At 64.5% G+C, this 17,696-nt stretch overlaps 4 protein-coding genes across 4 annotated transcripts; 1 reads left to right on the top strand and 3 right to left on the bottom strand.

The window, feature by feature from the left end:
- Positions 1 to 29: 29 nt before the first annotated feature.
- MNEG_6294 (hypothetical protein) lies at positions 30 to 2,064 on the top strand (the record flags this gene model as incomplete). The annotated part of the gene is made up of 2 exons (XM_014045235.1): positions 30 to 83; positions 298 to 2,064. The coding sequence occupies 2 exons, from the start codon at positions 30 to 32 to the stop codon at positions 2,062 to 2,064; spliced, it is 1,821 nt and encodes a 606-aa protein (XP_013900689.1).
- Positions 2,065 to 3,044: 980 nt separating this feature from the next.
- On the bottom strand, positions 3,045 to 3,452 carry MNEG_6293 (hypothetical protein; the record flags this gene model as incomplete). The annotated part of the gene is made up of 2 exons (XM_014045234.1): positions 3,045 to 3,197; positions 3,423 to 3,452. 2 exons carry the CDS (start codon positions 3,450 to 3,452, stop codon positions 3,045 to 3,047), a joined length of 183 nt encoding a protein of 60 aa, XP_013900688.1.
- A 3,851-nt stretch (positions 3,453 to 7,303) lies between these two features.
- On the bottom strand, positions 7,304 to 9,409 carry MNEG_6292 (hypothetical protein; the record flags this gene model as incomplete). The annotated part of the gene is made up of 2 exons (XM_014045233.1): positions 7,304 to 8,099; positions 8,934 to 9,409. 2 exons carry the CDS (start codon positions 9,407 to 9,409, stop codon positions 7,304 to 7,306), a joined length of 1,272 nt encoding a protein of 423 aa, XP_013900687.1.
- Positions 9,410 to 11,919: 2,510 nt separating this feature from the next.
- MNEG_6291 (hypothetical protein) lies at positions 11,920 to 17,437 on the bottom strand (the record flags this gene model as incomplete). Its single annotated transcript, XM_014045232.1, has 13 exons — positions 11,920 to 11,985; positions 12,249 to 12,273; positions 12,565 to 12,632; positions 13,007 to 13,116; positions 13,373 to 13,472; positions 13,713 to 13,775; positions 14,041 to 14,148; positions 14,413 to 14,519; positions 14,905 to 15,025; positions 16,140 to 16,250; positions 16,664 to 16,779; positions 17,029 to 17,146; positions 17,399 to 17,437. The coding sequence occupies 13 exons, from the start codon at positions 17,435 to 17,437 to the stop codon at positions 11,920 to 11,922; spliced, it is 1,152 nt and encodes a 383-aa protein (XP_013900686.1).
- Positions 17,438 to 17,696: the final 259 nt, after the last annotated feature.

Here is a 17,696-nt window from a genome sequence, read left to right as displayed (position 1 = left end):
CGCCGGGGGTGGGGGGCGCGGTGTGCGCGATGCACACGCACAGCAGCAGGGTGGAGGAGGACGCGGCGATCACGCTCACAGAGGTGGGCGCAAAGATGATGATGTGCCATAAATCCGCAAGAAACTTCCACTGTTCGCAATGTCTGCAAAGCTTGCAGTGTCTGGTTGTGCGACTGCCGCCCCAACCCCGCTGGACCCCGAAACCCTGAAATCTGGGACCCAAGCAAGCGCACGCGAACCGGGGATTATGACGCTCACAACCCTGCCGCCAACCCACCCGCCCACCCCTTTTGCCAGGCTGACGAGCTGGATGGCGCCCTGGACCTCTTCATGGAGGGCGCAAACTTCGCCTTCCGCATCAGAAACGGCCGCCCCCGCTTCAACCCCACGCAGCAGGCGCAGTTCCGGCAGCTGAAGCGGCGCTTCGGGGCCGAATTCACGCACACGGGCCTGGTCGGGCTGCTGCAGGAGCGGCGCGCCGCCAAGCTGGCCGCCGAGGCGGCCGCGGCCGCCGCCGCGCAGGCGCAGCAGGCGGCGGCGGCGCAGCAGGCTGCGGCCCAGGCGGCGGCGCGGGCGCGGCAGCAGGCGGCGACGCAATCGCAGGCGCAGGCGGCCGCGGCGGCGCGGGCGCGGCAGCCGGCGGCGCCGCAGTCGCATGGGGCGGTCACGCAGGCCGCGGCGCTGCTGGCAGCGCAGCAGGCGCAGGAGCGGATGCAGCAGCAGCGGCCGCAGCCGCCGCAGTTCTCGGCGGCGCAGCTGGAGCAGTGGATGCGCATGCCGCCCCAAAACATGAAGGGCGCGCTGGTCGCCCGCCCTCTAGATCACCTGCAAGCGCTCGCAAGGCAGTTTGACCTGCTCATTGCCCAGCCGCAGTCGCAGGTGCGGGCGATGCAGCTGCAGATGCTCAAGGCTGAGGTGGCGTTGGCCATACGCCTGCGGTGGAACGCGACGGTGCTGGCGCAGCAGCGACAGCAGCAGCAGCAGCAGCAGCAGCAGCAGCAGCAGCAGCAGCAGCAGCAGCAGCAGCAGCGACATCAGCAGCAGCAGCAGCAGCAGCAGCAGCAGCAGCAGCAGCAGCCGGCGGGCCAGGGCGCGCAGCTGCCGCACGGTGCCCAGCCGCCTGTACGAGATCTTGCGTCACAACTAGAGTTGCTGCGACAAGCGCAGCGGCAACAGCAACAGCTGCTGCAGCAGCAGCAGCAGCAGCAGCAGCAGCAGCAGCCGCCCCACAGGGAAATCAGGAGGCTGCCGCCAGGGATGCAGCTGGCCGGTCCGCGCCCACCCGCCGCGCAGCCCCCCTCGCACCCGCAGCCCGGCGCCCCGTCCCCGCAACCGCCGCCCGCCCGCACCCCCGCCCCGGCGGCGCCGGCGGCCGCTCAGGGCGGGGCGGCGGCCTCGCAGGGCGGCGCGGCGGCCGCGGACGTCGCCATCACGAGGAGCCTGCTGAACGAATTGGAGTCGCGGCTGGGCGCCTCGGAGCCCGTTCGATTCCAGGCGGCGGCGCTTTTTTTGGCCCTGAGGAACCTGGGCGCGTCTGCCGGCCGGCCGGGCGTGACAGAGCAGCAGGAAGCGCTCCTGACTCAGCACATGCTGCCCCTTTCAGAGCCGGACAAGCTGGTGCTGCGTCGCGCTTTGCCGCTGATAGGGGCGCGCCTCCCGGGCGCCGCGGTTGCGCCCGCGGGGGCGGCGGCGCTGCCGGCGCCGCGGCTGCCGCAGCAGCCGTCCCCACCGCAGGCGCGTCCCCAGCCCGCCGCTTCGGCGCCCGCTCCGGCGCTCGCGAAGCGGGCCGCAGGGCCCGGGCCGGACGGCGGGGGCGGCGGCGGCAGCGCCACCAAGCGCGCGCGGGCCGACAGCGCGCCTGCGCCTGCGCTTGCTCCCGCTTTGGCGTCCCCCGCCGCGCCGCGTGCGGCGTCGCAGGGGGCGCCGCCTGCGGCACGCCGGCAGGGGCCCTCGCCAGCGACAGGGCCGGGCGCCAGCGGCAGCAGCGGCAGCGGCGGCGGCGCCGCCGCCGCCGCCGCGGGCCAGCGCATGGAGGTTCTTGATCTGACTTTGGACGACGACTGATTGCCAAGATTCCGTTTGACCGCACCTTTGACCGCGCGCATCAGGCCAGTCTACGGCAGCCTGGGTCCATAACGGCGTTGCAGCCGTGCGCCGCTCAGGGCCGCCGCGGAAGGCTGCCCTCGCCGCCGCGACTGCGCGGCTGCTCGTGCAATGCAGCAAATTTCATTGTGACCAGGCCCCTCACGAGGCAACGGATGGTGGGGTCACCCGTGCCCCCCATCTGTATACACTCGGCTTGTACTTGTCCACCCCGACCCCATCTGGCGCCAATGCATGCGGCATCGCGGGTCAGTGATGAACCTGCCTAGCTAAACCTTGTTATAATGATTGTGATATGCTGCCTCTCTTTGTAATGGCGCGGGTGATGGGCGCCGCGCCGCGTGCGTTGCTTGGAGGTTCGCAATCATGAGGAATGCTTGACTTTGCCGCCATCGCCTGGCGTGTAGATCAAAGTGCGCTGTGCAGCAAGAGCGCCGCGGCTGGACACATTGGACGGATTCACAAGGCTGCTGCGTTGGCAGGCGCAGCTGACAGGCATCGCAACTGGGCAACAAAGAACACAGGTGTCAGGTGGTCGTATGGTATGTAGTGAGATGCTCTACGCGGGCGCAGTGGGCACGTGGCGCGGCTGGCGCCTGTACCTGCAATCCGTAGGATTGTTGATGTGTTCGGATGCAGCAGAGCGCCCCATGTGCTGATGTCACTTGTTGGCCGCTAAGCCGCAACGGTGCGCACGCAAGCACTTGAATCGACACTGCGAAACTTTTGGTGCGGCCCCACCTGCGACCCGCAGACATCAATGGGGCATCATCATTTCAATCCGCATATTTCCTTGCGAACGCATCCTCCACTCAGGTGACATCATTGTGTCCAACAAGGAGTGACAGGTGCACACAGCAGCCACAAGGCGCGCATACAAGTGGTGACATCCACAGAGGACGGCGACGAAGCCGGCCCCTTAGACCTGGGTGCCCCCAGCATCACAGGCAGCACTGGCTGTACCCGCGGCCGTTGATCTCCTTGTCGGCGCAGCACCTGCGTGCCTCCCTCGTGTCGTCGTCCACCTGCAGCTTGCCGGCCTTGATGGCCGCCTTCTCTGCCTCTGGGATGCCGTCGCGCAGCACCTTGCACACCTGGGTGGTAGAAACAGCAGCAAAACGAAGGCTGTCCTCAGCTCAGTGGGAAGGTAAACGCAGGTGGCAAGTGTATCCCAGCACGCCCTGCATCCGCCCGTGGCACTCGCTCCTGCTGTACGTGTCGCTGGCCGTCAGGTGCGCTGGCGAGGAGGAGGGCTCCATAATCGTGCGCGCGCGCCACTGCCGATTTGCACCAGCCCAGACAACCCTAACCCTGCATACTGCGCTCAAAACTTGACCCACACACTTCATGGTGCCCCTTGACGGTCAACCGGGGAAGCCAGCAGGGCGGCTGGTCAGCTCAGCGGCGGGGTGATGGAGGCCTCAAAATGAGCTGCCCTGCGGACCGCTCCCAGTGCTTTGCAACTAATTGTCAGGCCATGCACCCCCTCATGCCCTATAGTGTGGGATCTCGTCGGCTTGGCCGAACCCACCTTTGGGCAACGGACCCCCTTGCCGCAATCTGGGTAACCCGAATTCATCTCAAAGGGTGTCTTGCCGGATGAGTCCTTAGCCCCAAGGTCGGCGCCCCACGCCAGGAGCACCCTGGCGATCGCGGCGGAGCGATCATCCGTCGAAAGCCTGCGCAATAGGCGCAGCGCGCGCGGCCGCAGGCGGTCGTGTTAGGTGGCGCCACGCCGCACGACGACGCACGCAACCCATTGCGTTTGTGTTGACAGCAAGCGAGCATGCATGGCGGGTGGGATGGGGTTGACCATACAGCGACGTCCAAGGTTGACGATCATCATCATCAACATCATAGCACCAGCAGCAGCAGCGGCGGCGGCGGCTGCGGCGGCAGCAGCAACAGCGGCAGCTGGGTAAATCACCTGAAGTCGCATTTTGCCGCCTCGTGCAGGGCTATTATGCCGCTCTCTTCGTTCCTGGCGTTAGGGTCGGCGCCCGCCTTGAGCAGCATCGTCACCAAGTCGAGGCAGCCATCCCAGGCACTGCAGATGGTTTGAGGAAGCGCGGCGACCTGCAAATGTTTACAGTGCGGGCAAGCAGGGAGCTACAGGCAAAACCGCCTATTGTCGCATGGGTTTGCAACACTGTTATATAGATTGTCAACCGAGGCGACAAGACAGTGGTGGATTCTGCCGGGTGTGACCTCATCCAAGACACAGTGCTGGTGCGCGCCCCCGGCTATGCTGCGGTGTTGTGAACATAAAGTGCCATCGCACTGCCTGCCAGCGCCGGCAGAGCATGGGCTGATCAGCGTGCAGCTTCATACACAGGTGCGTGCGTGCACTGCATGACCACTGGCAGGCGCCCGGTGTGGCCAGGCAGACTCTGGAAGGTGCAGCCTCTATCACAGTGACGCAGCTGCATGGCGCGTGTGCCCACCGCTTCGTTGCAAGGCAAGGCATGTGCCCACCGCTGTGCATGTACCCACGGCTTCGCATGCCGGTATCCGGGTTGCGCCCCATGCAACTTACGGATGGAGTAGCAGAGGGCCACTGGCATCTGCTGAGTTGGGCAGCTTGAAGGGGATGTTGGGGTCCGCCTTGGCGTCCAGCAGCAGCTTTATGGCTTGATAGACCTCCTCGGTGTATGGGTGCCTGGGTTGAGGGGTGCATGTGGGTGTGGGGTGTGGGTGTGCTGTGTGCGGGGGCGTCCGGGTGTGGGTGTGGGTGCGTTCGTGTGTGCGCGTCCACACGTGTGCGATTGTTGTGTGTGTGGGCAAGCCAGGGAGTGTGTACTGTTGGCAAGTGACACGCCTGCATGTTTGAAGGAGCATTGATTTGCCAACACCCTCAAAGGGGCTCAGTCCTGTTGCAGTACCGACCACAGTGCTGAGCTAAGAGAGGCGGGTGAGGAGCGGGCCTGCTGCCCACACTGAGCACATACAGGCAAGCGGGGCGGCAGGATTGCGGATGACGCAGCGCCATTTCCCCTGTCATCACCGTTGCGACCCATGCAGGGGAAGCACGCCGTGCCTGCAACAACGACAGGGTTCGCACCAATAGGGTGAGCTGGTGGTGAGGAAGGCGGCCTGGAGGGGGGTGAGGCCGTGCGTATCCCGCTGGTTGACGTCCGCCCCCTTTGCGATTGCGGCCTTCATCCTCTGATGAGGGGTGGGGGTTGTTGAGTGCACGTAGGTGACTTGCACGGCGACTGTAAGCAAAGGGGTGATGAGACGTGCGGTGGCTCGTGCACCAGGTTGCCTTGGGGGAGGGGGTGCAGCTCCCGGCAGCTGCAGGAAGCTGTGTGGCAGTGTGCAGCGTTTGACATTTGGGGTGGGGCAGTGGCCAGCTGTGTACCCTCGAGGTCGTTAGAACGTGTTTGGAGCATTGAAATGGTCACCAATCGCGGGTGACTAGTACAACCTGGAAGCTTTCTCTTGTGATCATCGTCGGCACTCAAATGGGACCGCCGTCGGCCCGAGCAGTTGAGCAGACCGGCAGCAACATCGGAGGTGCGCACCTGAAGATCCAGCTCAGCGGACGCGTTGTGCAAGGGAAACACATTGGCGTCGATGTACTTGGTGACGTCATCACGCGTCCAGGTCGTCCAGAGGTTGCTGCCTGGGGCCTCGCCTGGCGCTGGGCACTGGCAGGCGTCGCCCATTGCGCGAGTGACCATCGCGAGAAGCAGCAGCCGTTGCAGCAGAAGCAGCAGCGTTGAATCAGGACGCTTGTACATCGCCGTGCTGGGAGCTTAGCTGCAAGCCAGCGACCAGCTCTTTCGATGTCTGTCGATAATGGCGACAGCCCTCCGAAACAGTGCATGCTACAGTACGCGAAGATTCTGCATGCAAATCTAGTCCAATGATGTCAGGCGGCAGTCATATCTGGAATATTGCAATTGAAGCAGCTGAAAGTGAGCGCCGAGTCAGGGCCACGGCAGTTGCCGTCGTACAAGAGACCGGCACACTGCTTGAGACATTCATGCGCCTATGTTGGAAAAGTCACACTGACAATTAGCTTTTATTCATGTATACAGATGCCATGTAGCCCCTTTTTGAGCCATGGTTTCGAGCAATCCGCTCGCTGTTTGTCGCCCAGCCTAGCAAATCGTCCAAAACACGGGCTGCGGGACCCCGGGTGCGCTCGGAACCCAGCCCCTGCCGTTACAGGCAGCCCCGCGCCCGCTTGGGGCAGGGGGTGGACGGGCGTCCGCGGCAGTGCTGCACCCCAGCAAGTGCAGCGATACTGCTCAGTGCCTCTGGAGCCGAGCGGGGGGGAAAGGGATGGCTGCGAGGCTGTTCTGACCTAACTGCTGGCCGATCCCCGTGAGGCTCCCCATAGAGGCCGCGGCCAGGCCAGCGGTCTTCACCCTGCAACGCCAATGCCACCCCCACCCGGTAAGTCTGATGTCGCAAGGTGAGCGCGGGGCGCACCATGCAGCCGCCTCCCCGTGGCGCGCCCTGTGAGTAGGCGGGAAGGATTGCTGGCCGCCCGGCCTGCAGCCCCTGCCTGGCCGAAACCAAGAGCTGCACAATGCCTGGCATGCCGGGTAGCTGCTGCCAGTGCGAGTGACTTTGTCGGCCTAGCGGGTAGCTGCGTGCTGCAGAGGTAGCGGCTGCTTGCGTTGTTGCGATTGCTGCTGCTGCTGCTGCTGCTGCTGCTGGTAGGCATGCGCGGCTCACAAGCTATGCTCGCTCCATTGGTGTTCGCCCAGTGTTGTTTGCAAACGTAAAGACCACACGCAGCCAAGTGGGCATGGCCATTTGAGCAACACAGGCAGCCTTGCCAACGAGCAGCAAAGGTCGCCGCTGGCTGGCGCGCCCCAAGGCCAAAGGCTGGTGAAGTGCAGTGCCGGCAGGGCGTGTAGCACCAGCATGCGCACGTGCCCCAATCGAGGTGGCGTTGCGCGCCGTGAGCCAGGCCTGCCGCGGTCCAGCAAGGAGGTGTTTGGTGAGGCGATGAGGAACGCAGATGCGCCATCACACAGCGCGAATGAGTCATGATGGCAAAGCGGGGCGCAAAAGGGGAAGGCATACAAGCAGCGCAAGTGATTGGAAGGGATGTCGCGTTTGACCCAGGGTTGACACGAAGAACAGACAGGGGGTCGCGCGACTCAAGGGCAGTCCGCGCAGTCAAGGGCCCGCCCTCGCAGCCGCGCGCCGAGGCCGTCCCCAACTCGCGATCGGCCCTCAGCTACATGTTGGCGGTGCTGTCGGATTCAAGGATCTGGAGCAGGGCCCGACCCAGTGCCGCGGGCATGGGAACCCTGGCGAGGCCACCGCCCAGCTGCAGCACCCACGCTGAGGCCAGCCACCCAGGCGCGGGCTCAGGTGCCGCTGCCCATGCTGCTGGTGCGGCCATCTCCTCCTTGCCGCTCGCAGATGGCATGTGGCAGAACGCCACCATGGAGGCCAAGCAGTGCAGAATGACGAACGCCAACCGCACCAGCACCAGGCGCCGCGTCTCGTCCCGCGCCGCGCCCTGCGGTTGCTCGCCCGCCAACGACCGCGCGAGCGACCCGGCGGCCACGGAGAGGGCCGGGAAAACCCCGCCCTCCTCAAAGCGGACGGCCATGCGGGGCGCCCGCCCGCCGGGCACCAATGAAGAGGTGACGACGTGCTGCATAGGGGCGGCAAAGGCAGGCACACGCGGCCCCCCGGCGAGCAGCGCCTGCCCGTCTTCCAGCGATTCCATCCGCTGCAGAGACGATGCGCTGTCGCGGGGAGCAAACACCACGGCTGCCACCTCCATGACATTCTCCCCCAGGCCGCGCCCGAGCCTGCGGACGAACACGCCCCTCTCGCCATGGCCGCCGGCGCTCATCACTGGCCGCACCAGCGCGGCCCCGGCGCCAAGGCCCAGGAAGCCGCAGGCCGCGGCGCTGCCGGGCTCGCTCAGGAAGGACAGCCAGTCAAGGGCGGCGCTCGGCGGCGGGAGACAGTCGGTCAGCAGGGGCCCGCACTCCGCCTCGGCCAAGCCCGGGAGGCGCCTGATTGGGAACAGGTTGGCGAGCATGCCAACAGCCGCCGGCTGGCCACCAAGCCTGCTGCCGTGGCCGGCGCCGGCTGCGGCAGAAGCGCCTTCACCTGTGCTGGGCAGAGAGCCGTCCGGGGCATGGTCCGGCCGCACCGGCCGCCGCACTAGGGAACCCGAGACGTTGCCGACGCCGTCGCCATTTGAAAGCATGGGTTGAATGTTCCTGCCCAACAGTTCAATGAGCCGCTGCGCCCCCGAGAGGCGGTGTTGCCAGCCGACGCCGACGCCGACGCCGACGCCGACGCCGACGCCGACGCCGACGCTGACGGCAGGGGTGGGGCCAACCGCAAAGCCGCTTGCGTCCCCATCGCCGCTCGCGTGGCAGCCGGGTGAGCTAGCCAGCAATGCAATCGAGGCGGCCACGCCGTGCAGCTCTTGCGCCTGTGGGCTGGCCCTAGGGATTGTCTTTTTCAGGGTCAGGCAAGGTCTCAGGCGCCTGGCAGGACGATAGTGTGCGTCGCCCACCCGGTCGGCTTCCGGCGCGTGGGGCGCCATTAGCTCTAGAGCGTCCCCGGTCTGGTGCTCGTGGCAGCTGCGACCGCCAAGGCTGTTTGCTGCGACGCGCGCGGCACGCCACGCGCGCCATGAGGCGAGGGGCCCGCCGTTATCATATGGCTGTGCAGGCGCGATGGGCCTAGGGTGGAGACAAGAAGGATGTGCGGGTTGGCAGGTTGTATCAAGGATCAAAACATGGTGATAAGGTTGCTCCCCCTGTTGTATGTACCTCCCCCCCCCCCGCCCCCGCCCGCAGTCAAGCAAGCATGACCAAGCCAGTCTGCACTCGTACCTTGGATCTTCGATTATGGTCTCAAGCGCCGTCCGCTTGCTGCGCAGCCGGGCCTTGGCGTGCTCCACGATGCGAGCAGAGGTTATGAAGGACTGGCGCACAGCCCGCTCGCTGGGCCTGACAGCGCTGGGCCGGATGGCGCTGGGCCTGGTGGCCCTCTCAAGCTCGCCAATGCTGCCACCGGGCGTCATGGGCAGCTCGCCCCGAGCAACGTCGACGCCATACGGCCCCAGCGCGGTGAGGCTGGCCAGGCGAGGGATGTCCGCAAAGACGAAGGGCGGGCGCAGGCCGCTGTCGGCGTCATCATCATTGCCGGCGGGCTCGGGCGATGAAAGAAGCATGGAGAAGCCGCCACCTCGGTAGCTGCGGCGGCTGCCGCTGCCAAAGCTGCTTGACGGGGCGCTTGGCAAGCTGCGCAGCGCGGGGTCATCGCCGTAGTCAATCCGTCCGGGCAGGAGGCTGCTGCGGTCAGTCATGTTGGGGTGCGTCGGGGTCGGCCTGCGCACATGTCGAGGGGGGGACCACACTTGAGTGATTGTGGCGGTTGCAGTGGTTGTCGTGGATGCCTGGCACTTGCCCAAACACATCAGACGGGATGATGCATGTGACGCCCGGGCCAGGAGGTGGCCCACAGCATAAGATCAGGCTGCCACAAAGAACCCTTCTCTTGTCTGCGGGCCTCACCTCGGGTCGCCATCGGCTTCAAACCCGAGCTGGCCTTGTCGCCGCTTGTGCTGCCCACTCAGGCCCTCTCTGTACCCTTGAAGGCTGCTCATATCAGTAGGTGGTATCCTGTCCACCGTGCGTTCGCCGATAGCAAGTGGCAAAACATGCACACGCTTAGTTGGGGTGAACAACTGCCTGCAAATTGACACTGGCACTACGCCACAGAGCCATTCACTGGATTGCGGCAACCAGCGCCAAGAACCCTCCGTTCATGAAGGCACACCAGTGCAGCTTGCGCAAGCCACTTACCGTCTGGGGCTGTTTTAGTCGTTCACGCGGGCGCAGCACGAGCCGGCTGTTCGTTGCGGGAGTCGCAGGTGCGCGTGCCGGCGCGCTGCGCCCAGTCTGCGCTGTGGTTGACCACTGCTTCAAAGGGCGCGAGGACCTCCGCGTCCCTGTAGATCACTCCTCAGACGCTGAAAATCTACATGTATCTCTTTGTAGCTGCAGGGCCGCGCGGATCGGGATGGCAGCAAAGTCCGCGCAGCATGGGCCCACAAACGTGCTCGTGGGATTCTCAATATGATGATTCGTCTATCAGATCATATACTGGACATGATAATCGCCTGAAGAGGATGTATTCGGCGAAGTTCTAATGTGCAGCAGCTGCGCACACCTCTGCCGATATCGCTGCCCGAAATTTCACGCTGATAAACGAGAGGGATTTGATTTAATGAAACATTTAAATTCCATCAACACTGGATTCCTCTCATCCCCTTTTCTGGACGACGTTTTTGTGACATGGCGTCCGCACGTCGTCCGCCCAGCCTAGCAAATCGTCCAGAACACGGGCTGCGGGACCCCGGGTGCGCTCGGAACCCAGCCCCTGCCTCTACAGGCAGCCCCGCGCCCGCTGGGGGGCAGGGGGTGGACGGGCGTCCGCAGCAGTGCGCACCCGTGCTGGTGCTGCGATACTGCTCAGTGCCCCTGGAGCCGAGCGGGGGGGAAAAGGGATGGCCGCAAGGCGGTTCCGACCTAACGCTTGGCCGATCCCCGTGAGGCTCCCCGTAAGGGGCCGCGGCTCATTTTCTCCACCATCCCACTTCGAAACGTGTGGCGCTGCGAGGTGAGTGCGGGGCGCACCGTGCAGCCGCCTCCCCGTGGCGCGCCCTGTGAGTAGGCGGGAGGGGGCGCTAGCAAGCCCGCTTGCTTGCAGCCCCTTCCTTGCCGAAACCAAGAGCTGCACAATGCTGGGTATGCTGAGGGGGGGGGGGGGAAAGGAAGCTGCTGCCAGTGTGGGTGACGGTGCTGCTGCTTGTGCTGCTGCAGTTGCTGCTGCTGCTGCTGCCGCTGCTGCTAATGTGCATGCGCAACTCACAAGCTATGCTTGCTCCATCAGTGAGTCGCCTGGTGTTGATTGCAAGCGTACAATCCGCGCGCAGCAAAGTAAGCAGAGCCGAATGAGGCAAGAAAAAAAAGCGAGTCGGTGGGAAATTTTGATGGGTGTTGTGCCCAGCGGAGTGGGCCTAGGCCAGACCGGTATAGAGCAGCGCGTTTTGGGTGCGGGTGGGGTCCGTGCTGTGGTGCGTGCGCAGCGACGCAAAGGTGCTGCCCTTGCAGCCGACCAGCATCGGTGCGAGGCAGCCACGCCCAAATCCCCGGCTGCCTCACATCGCCTGCGGCGTGCGCCAAGCACGCGAGCGCGTCCCGGCACAGCACAGGAGCATGCAGCCAGCCCCCGCAATAAGGCAATGCAGCCCCGGCAGTGAAGACCTGAAAACTTGCGATGGCACACACCACCTCCATCCTGCCGGCAGCGCCTGTGCACCCCAGAACTCCCCACCAGGGGCACGCCCGTCTTGTCTTGGAATTTGCCCGCCCCCTAAAAGGACGAAGAAACCCATTGCAAAGGCGTGATTGCAGGGCCATGAACGGCGACCACGTTGTTCCCAAAAGCGCTGCGCCAGGGGAAGAGAGCAGCAAGCAGCATCCCCCCCATCGGCCCCCCGCGCGCCCCGCCGCCGGCTCTGACTGTCGGCCCCCCGCGCCGTCCGAAAGCCAGCGGCCGGCCATCAGTCAGCCGGCGCGTGACGCGCGGGCGGTCGGCTTGTGAGGGTGCCCTGCACCAAATTGCCAGGATTCAAACCACCCATGCATGTCGAGTGGCCGTAACGACGCCAGCCCCGCCCTCCTGGGAGGCGTCCAAGTCAAACCTTCCCGGAAAAGAAGGGCAGCGGCAGCCGAGGCGCGCCAGCCACCACTTCGCCGGGAGTCTTGACGACATGCCGACCCTCCAGCTCGGGAGAGACGCCGGATGACGTCACTCCCTGCTGGGCTTGGCGTTCTGGGCCGCCTCGAGCTCCTTGTACATGCGGTCGATCTCGCCCTAATAAAAAGTCAAGAGCCAGGGTTTAGGGGGTTGGGGCTGAATCAGTCTGTGGAAATTTCAGTCTGTTTGAATTAGTCGGGTGGGGTTAAGAGTGTGGGTGGCGTGGTCGAGAGCCCATCAGAGCAGGCCTAACGGCTTGGTTTGGGATTCCAGGAACGTGGGTGCCCAGGTCAGAGTGGAGGTCGCGGCTGTGGTTGACACTGAAAGAGACCGCGCCCGGTGCGAGGGTCAAAGGCCAAGGTTTGACCAAGTCAACTCACGATGTACGCCTTCTTGAGCTGCGGCCTGCGCTTGCGAGCGAAGGCGAGGTGCGTGTGAGCATGGGAGGGGGCCGGGAGGGTGTGTGTGGAGATCGATGTGCAAAGAGTGTGAAAGTCGCGTCTGTTGTGAGAGGCCAGCACATGCAGGCTCGTGGCAAGCGGCAAGCTAAGCCAGCCCAGAGACATGCCGCCGCAACGAGGAATCCTTGTCGAGTGGATGTACGACACGCGGCGCCGCGCATGCGTGGTCGGGCACACGCGGAGCTTCCAGCCAGCGCCGCCTCAAACCGTCAAACGGCCGCCACCGCCGCCGCACCTCTTGAGCTTGAAGGTGGGCGTCAGCAGGTCGGCCTCCACTGAGAACTGGTGGGGCTCCAGGTGGACCTTTTGGGTTTTTTTGGGGGTCGGGTGGGGGGTCCGGGGAGGGGGGCGAGGGGAAGGGGCAAAGAGGTGAGGTTCGGATCGATTGACGGCTGACAGGTGGATGGGGTGGGTTGGGGGTTGAGGGGAGAGAAGCAAGCGCCGCCCGGCTCGCGCCCACGAGCGTGCGCCCTGCTCAGGGCTGGCGCCAGAGAAAAGCCCTGCCCCATCATCGCTGACCTCAGCCCCGGAGATGCTCCTTTCGGAGCGCCCTCCTCATTTCGTGGGTCCCAAACACACAGCTCGGTCGGCCGCCCCCCAAAGGAGCCCCCGCTCAGCCTCGCCCATCGTCAACCCCCTGTTGGTGTACACAAGACCCTCTACCCCTGCCCGCCCACCGCGGACACGAGCTCGAAGCCCTTGAGCCTGTCGGCCTTGCCCGTTGCCACCAGCTCCTTCACCACCCAGGCCGCCGCCGCGGGGTCCTTGCACAGAGACTCGACGGACCCTGCGGCCATGAGGACAAGTGGCCCAGGGTGTGCAGTGATCACGGCATGTCAACATGCGACCGTGTGTTGCAGGTTGGCTCAGCGCCTGAACGTCTTGCTCCAGACGACCCTACCAACAGTTGTCAATTGCAGGATTTTTGAGCGCGGCGCAGGCAGCAGGGACTCTGCGTGCGGCTGCCGCGGAGGTGGCAGGTATGCTGCAGCGATGCAGGCACACAGCGGCGGCCGGCCCTAGTGTGGTGCGGCGCCCCTCACCGCTCTTGCCCTGCGCCTTGGCCCAGTCCTGCAGCGCATGGGGCTTGGGCACAACGATGGCCACCAGCTTGGCCTGGTAGCTGTCGCCGTACACCCAGATCTGCGGGGTTGGTGTGCGTGACGTCACGTGACGTCACCACAATGAGGCGGTGGTGATGAGTTGCACATGGGAGTGCTGGCCCTCCGACCTCCTGCACGACAGCTGGGGCCTTATCGCCTATATTCATCCCTGCAGCCCCACACACGCACCATCACAACCCCCCCCCCAAAACACACATGCACACGCGCGCCCGCACGCACATGCATGCATGCACGCTCGTGCACTTCTCGTTACTCCCACCTGCTCCACGGGTGACGCCTTGAGGTAGGTGGCCTCCAGCTTCTCCACGGCGATGTACTCTCCCTGGGGAGATTTTTTGATGCCGAGACCGAATGAGACCAAGTAGATAAAACGGATCATGACATTGCATCCTCAGCCACGCAAGGCACCCGCTGATGTGTACCAGGGTACAGGTCCGGGCGCGGAGGAGACACAGAATCAAGGGGTCGCTGACGAACAACACCAGCCCCCCCTTCTACCCCTCCAAAACACACGTACGCACACGCGCACACGCGCACACGCACACACACACAAGGCCCACCACACACACACACACACACACGCACACCTGGCTGAGCTTGAAGATGTTCTTCTTGCGGTCGATGATCTTGAGGCCGCCGCTGTCCGTGATCCTGCCAATGTCGCCGGTGTGGAACCAGCCGTCAGCGTCCAGGACCTTTGGGGGGGGTGGGGGTGGGGTGGGGGTGGGGTGCGGTTTGGGGTGCGTGGGTGTGTGTTGTGTGCATGCTTGCGTGGACGTGCGGTCGTATTAGTGCGTGTGTACGTGTGTGTATGTGTGTGTGTGTGTGTGTGTGTGTGTGGCATGTGTGTGTGTGTATGACTCTGTGTAAATGCGATAGCGGCGCAAGACATGCTCAGACACAACCCCCTGTTCACGTGCGCCCGCCCGCCCGCATACACACTAGGGCGGCCCCCGCACTTCGTCGGTCTTGTCCTGCTGCTTGTAGTATCCGGTGAAGAGGCAGGGGCCGCGCAGCAGGACCTCTCCTATGGGGTTGGCCTTGTCAGTGGCGTCGTAGTTCATCTCTGGGGGGGTTCAGGGGTTTTGGGGGGAGATGCAACCGAGGCGAAGCAAAGATGTATGTGATGTATGGTATGGTGTAATGTATGTGATGTACGTGATGTATGTGATGTATGGTATGGTGTAATGTATGTTGTGTGTACACGTGAATATTGTTTGTGTTTCGAGGCTGCACCTTGCGAGGTGACTTGAAGGGAAGAGATTCGGCTACACCGCCTGGTGCTTGAGGGCTGGCAGGGCGTGTGTGTGGGGCACACTGCAGTGGGGTCGACAGGTGGGTCTGACGCGCCCAAGACAGGGAGGGGGCAGCGCCACCCCCTCCGCCCTGGTATCCCCGGCAGGGGGGGGGGGCGCAGGATTCGCGGTTCGAAACACAGCGCGCCGCCTCACCGGGCACGCTCTCGAAGCGGATCTCGATGCAGGGCAGGGGGGGCCCGTTGGTGGCGAACTGCTCCCAATCGTCCGCCAGGGCGATGGCTGCGCCCGCACAGCACTCGGTCAGGCCGTAGCCCTGGGGGGTTAGTGGCAGGCAAAGTATGCACAGTGTCAGTGTGGTGTTAGCACAGCAGTAGTACAGTATCAGGACACGAGTGATGCAGGATTAGTACATCACAAGTACGCCAACAGTTTGGATCAGCACAGTGTTTGTACAGCACAGTGACTTTGTACAGAACAGGGTAAGGGGGACGGGGCAGGTGGTGCACGGTCTGGTGGTGGCCGGTCGGCGGAGAGGGGGGAGGGCAGCTGAAGCAGCAGCCCTGCTGGTGTGCGTTTTGGATTGCGACCGGGCGCTTTGTGTGCTCCCGCGCCCGCACATGGCGGCTTCAGTGATGGACAAACCCAGCGCAGAACAGGCGCGCGAAAACGGGGGCAGGTGTGTGAGCGTGACCGCATGTCAGCCAGCACACTTGCGCACGCTTCGCAGGCGCCGGCCACCCCGCAGCTCGGCGCATCTGGGAGCAGGCCCCTACCGCCGCCTGGAACATCCAGAACGGAACCCCCCTGCAAACATCCTCGCCTCGTGACCAGCGCCCGCCCCTTGCGTCACACCACAGGAAACCCTTTCCACCCCAGAGACTGCAGGCACAACCGGCTCCCTCGGCGCATCTTGCGGGCGAGCGCCCATCATTAGGCGGTAGCCAGGCGACTGCAGGAGCCCTCAGAGCCGAACAAGCCCCGGGCCCTCCCTCTACCCCGTTTATTTCCGACCCCTGAATCAGCTTAAGCCCTGGGGTGCCGAAGCCCCCCGAGCCCGCCCAAACGCCTCGCCGCGGCGCGCGTGACCTATGCCACAGGCGCGTGGCGCAGGGCATTGCATCCAGCAGAGCCGCCACGCCCACCATAGGGCAAGCCGGCCAGCTGCATATTATGGGGCCTCTCACCCCTCACCCCTCATCATTGCCACAGCGGAGCGCGACGCAAGGCTCCGCGGTATCTCTACTAAAGCGGAGCCCGCCAGCGGGCTGGCCGATCCGCCGCTGGGGGCCCTCACCCCTCGGGAGGGAGAGAGACTACGCAGGCTGTAACGCCCGCGTAAATTGAGGAGGAGGGGCCTGGCTTGCGGGGGCAGAGGCCGCCGCGCCGCGGCCCCCCCCCCCCACCAACTTTCGCCCCTCGCCCCTCACCTGTGCCACGGGGGCGCACATGGCGACACGCAGGAACTCCTCCACGTGGGGCGCCAGGGGGGCGCCGCCGCTGACGATGAGCTTCACGCGGCCGCCCAGGCGGCTCTTGACCTGCGTGTGTGTGTACATGTAAGTGTGTGTGTGTGTGTTGTGTGAATGTGGTTGTGTGTGTGAGAGCAACTGCGTGAGTGTGAGGGTGTGTGTGTGTGTGAGAGAGAGAGAGAGAGAGAGAGACAGGGAGTGTGTGTATCTTTGGGTTGGTGTCAGAGGGGGTGACACCACTGTGACCTCTTGGCAGACTGGCCAGCTGTTCGGGTCATGCGCACAACCGCGCGCAAAGCAGAGGCGGCCTCAATGCTTGCCGGGAAGGCCTGGTCCCAATTTGCAGTGAACCACCCAATCCTTCCTGCCCGCCCCGACCCCCCCCCCCCCGCACACACACACACGCACGCGCGCACACACACACACACACACACACACGTACACATATACACACAAACACGCAAACACACACACACACACACCTTGCTGAACACCAGCCTGTCGAAGAAGGGCGATGCCCAGGCCTGGCTCCAGCCGCGCTTCATGAAGTGCAGCTTGCGGTTGAAGCCCCAGGTGTACAGCAGCTTCTTGACGCCACCTGGCGGGGTGGTTTCGAACGCGATTTTTAATTCCAGTGATCCGCGGGAAGGAGGGCAGGTGAGGACATCGCGTTGGAAATGATTTCGATGCACTGAGTGCGTATACTTGTGACAAGGGCACCCTCGCTGGCCGTCCGGTCTTCATCTGCGCGTCCCGCCGATCGACGCCCTGGGGAGACAAGGGGCGGCGCGGCAAGGGGCCGGTGCGGGTGCATGGGGGCGGAGCTGGGGGAAGGGGGGCGCCTCACCGGCCTTGTTGATCTGGCCCGTGACGGCGGTGTAGATGCGGTCAAAAATGCGCGGCACGCCGATGAACAGCGTCGGCCGCAGCGCCCCGATGTCGTCGACGAGCTTGTGGGTGTCGCCCTGCGTTAGTCAACATGAGTCAACATGAGTGAGAAAACAGGCACGTGACGGGTCTTGTGGCAACTACCCAAAAAGCCGGGAACAGAGAAGGCAGCTCCGGGTCTGCAAACCAGGTGCTCGTGTGAAGAAAGCGTCGAGCGGGGACCGCGCGACCGGCGCTCGACCGCAGTGGTAAACGGGGGCGTAGACCCTGCCCCCAGCTTTGCCTTCCGATAGCTAGTGGCGAGTGCGTGCGGGGCCTGTTCTGCTGACCTGCCAGTAGCCTATGGCGCCGCCCACGTGCAGGAACATCTCCTCCGCCACCCTGGGGTGGTTTGGGTGGTGCAGGGGGGGCGGGTGTTGGAGAGGAAGGGGAGGGGCTGCATTGTGCAGAGAGCATACAAGCGGGGGAGCCAGGTTTGGGGAGGGGTGGATGGGGGGCCGACCCTGAGAGGCCCCACGCGCGCTGTCCCAGCGAATGCCTGAGGTTTCATGCATGCGAACGCGCGACCGTAGGACGCCGACGCGGGCGGCGGGTGCGCACCTGTCGAAGATGTGGGCCAGCGGCAGG

Source organism: Monoraphidium neglectum (assembly GCF_000611645.1).
Source record: "Monoraphidium neglectum strain SAG 48.87 unplaced genomic scaffold scaffold01009, whole genome shotgun sequence".
In the NCBI taxonomy this organism is placed as follows: Eukaryota; Viridiplantae; Chlorophyta; class Chlorophyceae; order Sphaeropleales; family Selenastraceae; genus Monoraphidium; species Monoraphidium neglectum.
The sequence above is the reverse complement of the archived record's forward strand: the minus strand, read 5'-3'. Positions and strand labels throughout refer to the sequence as shown.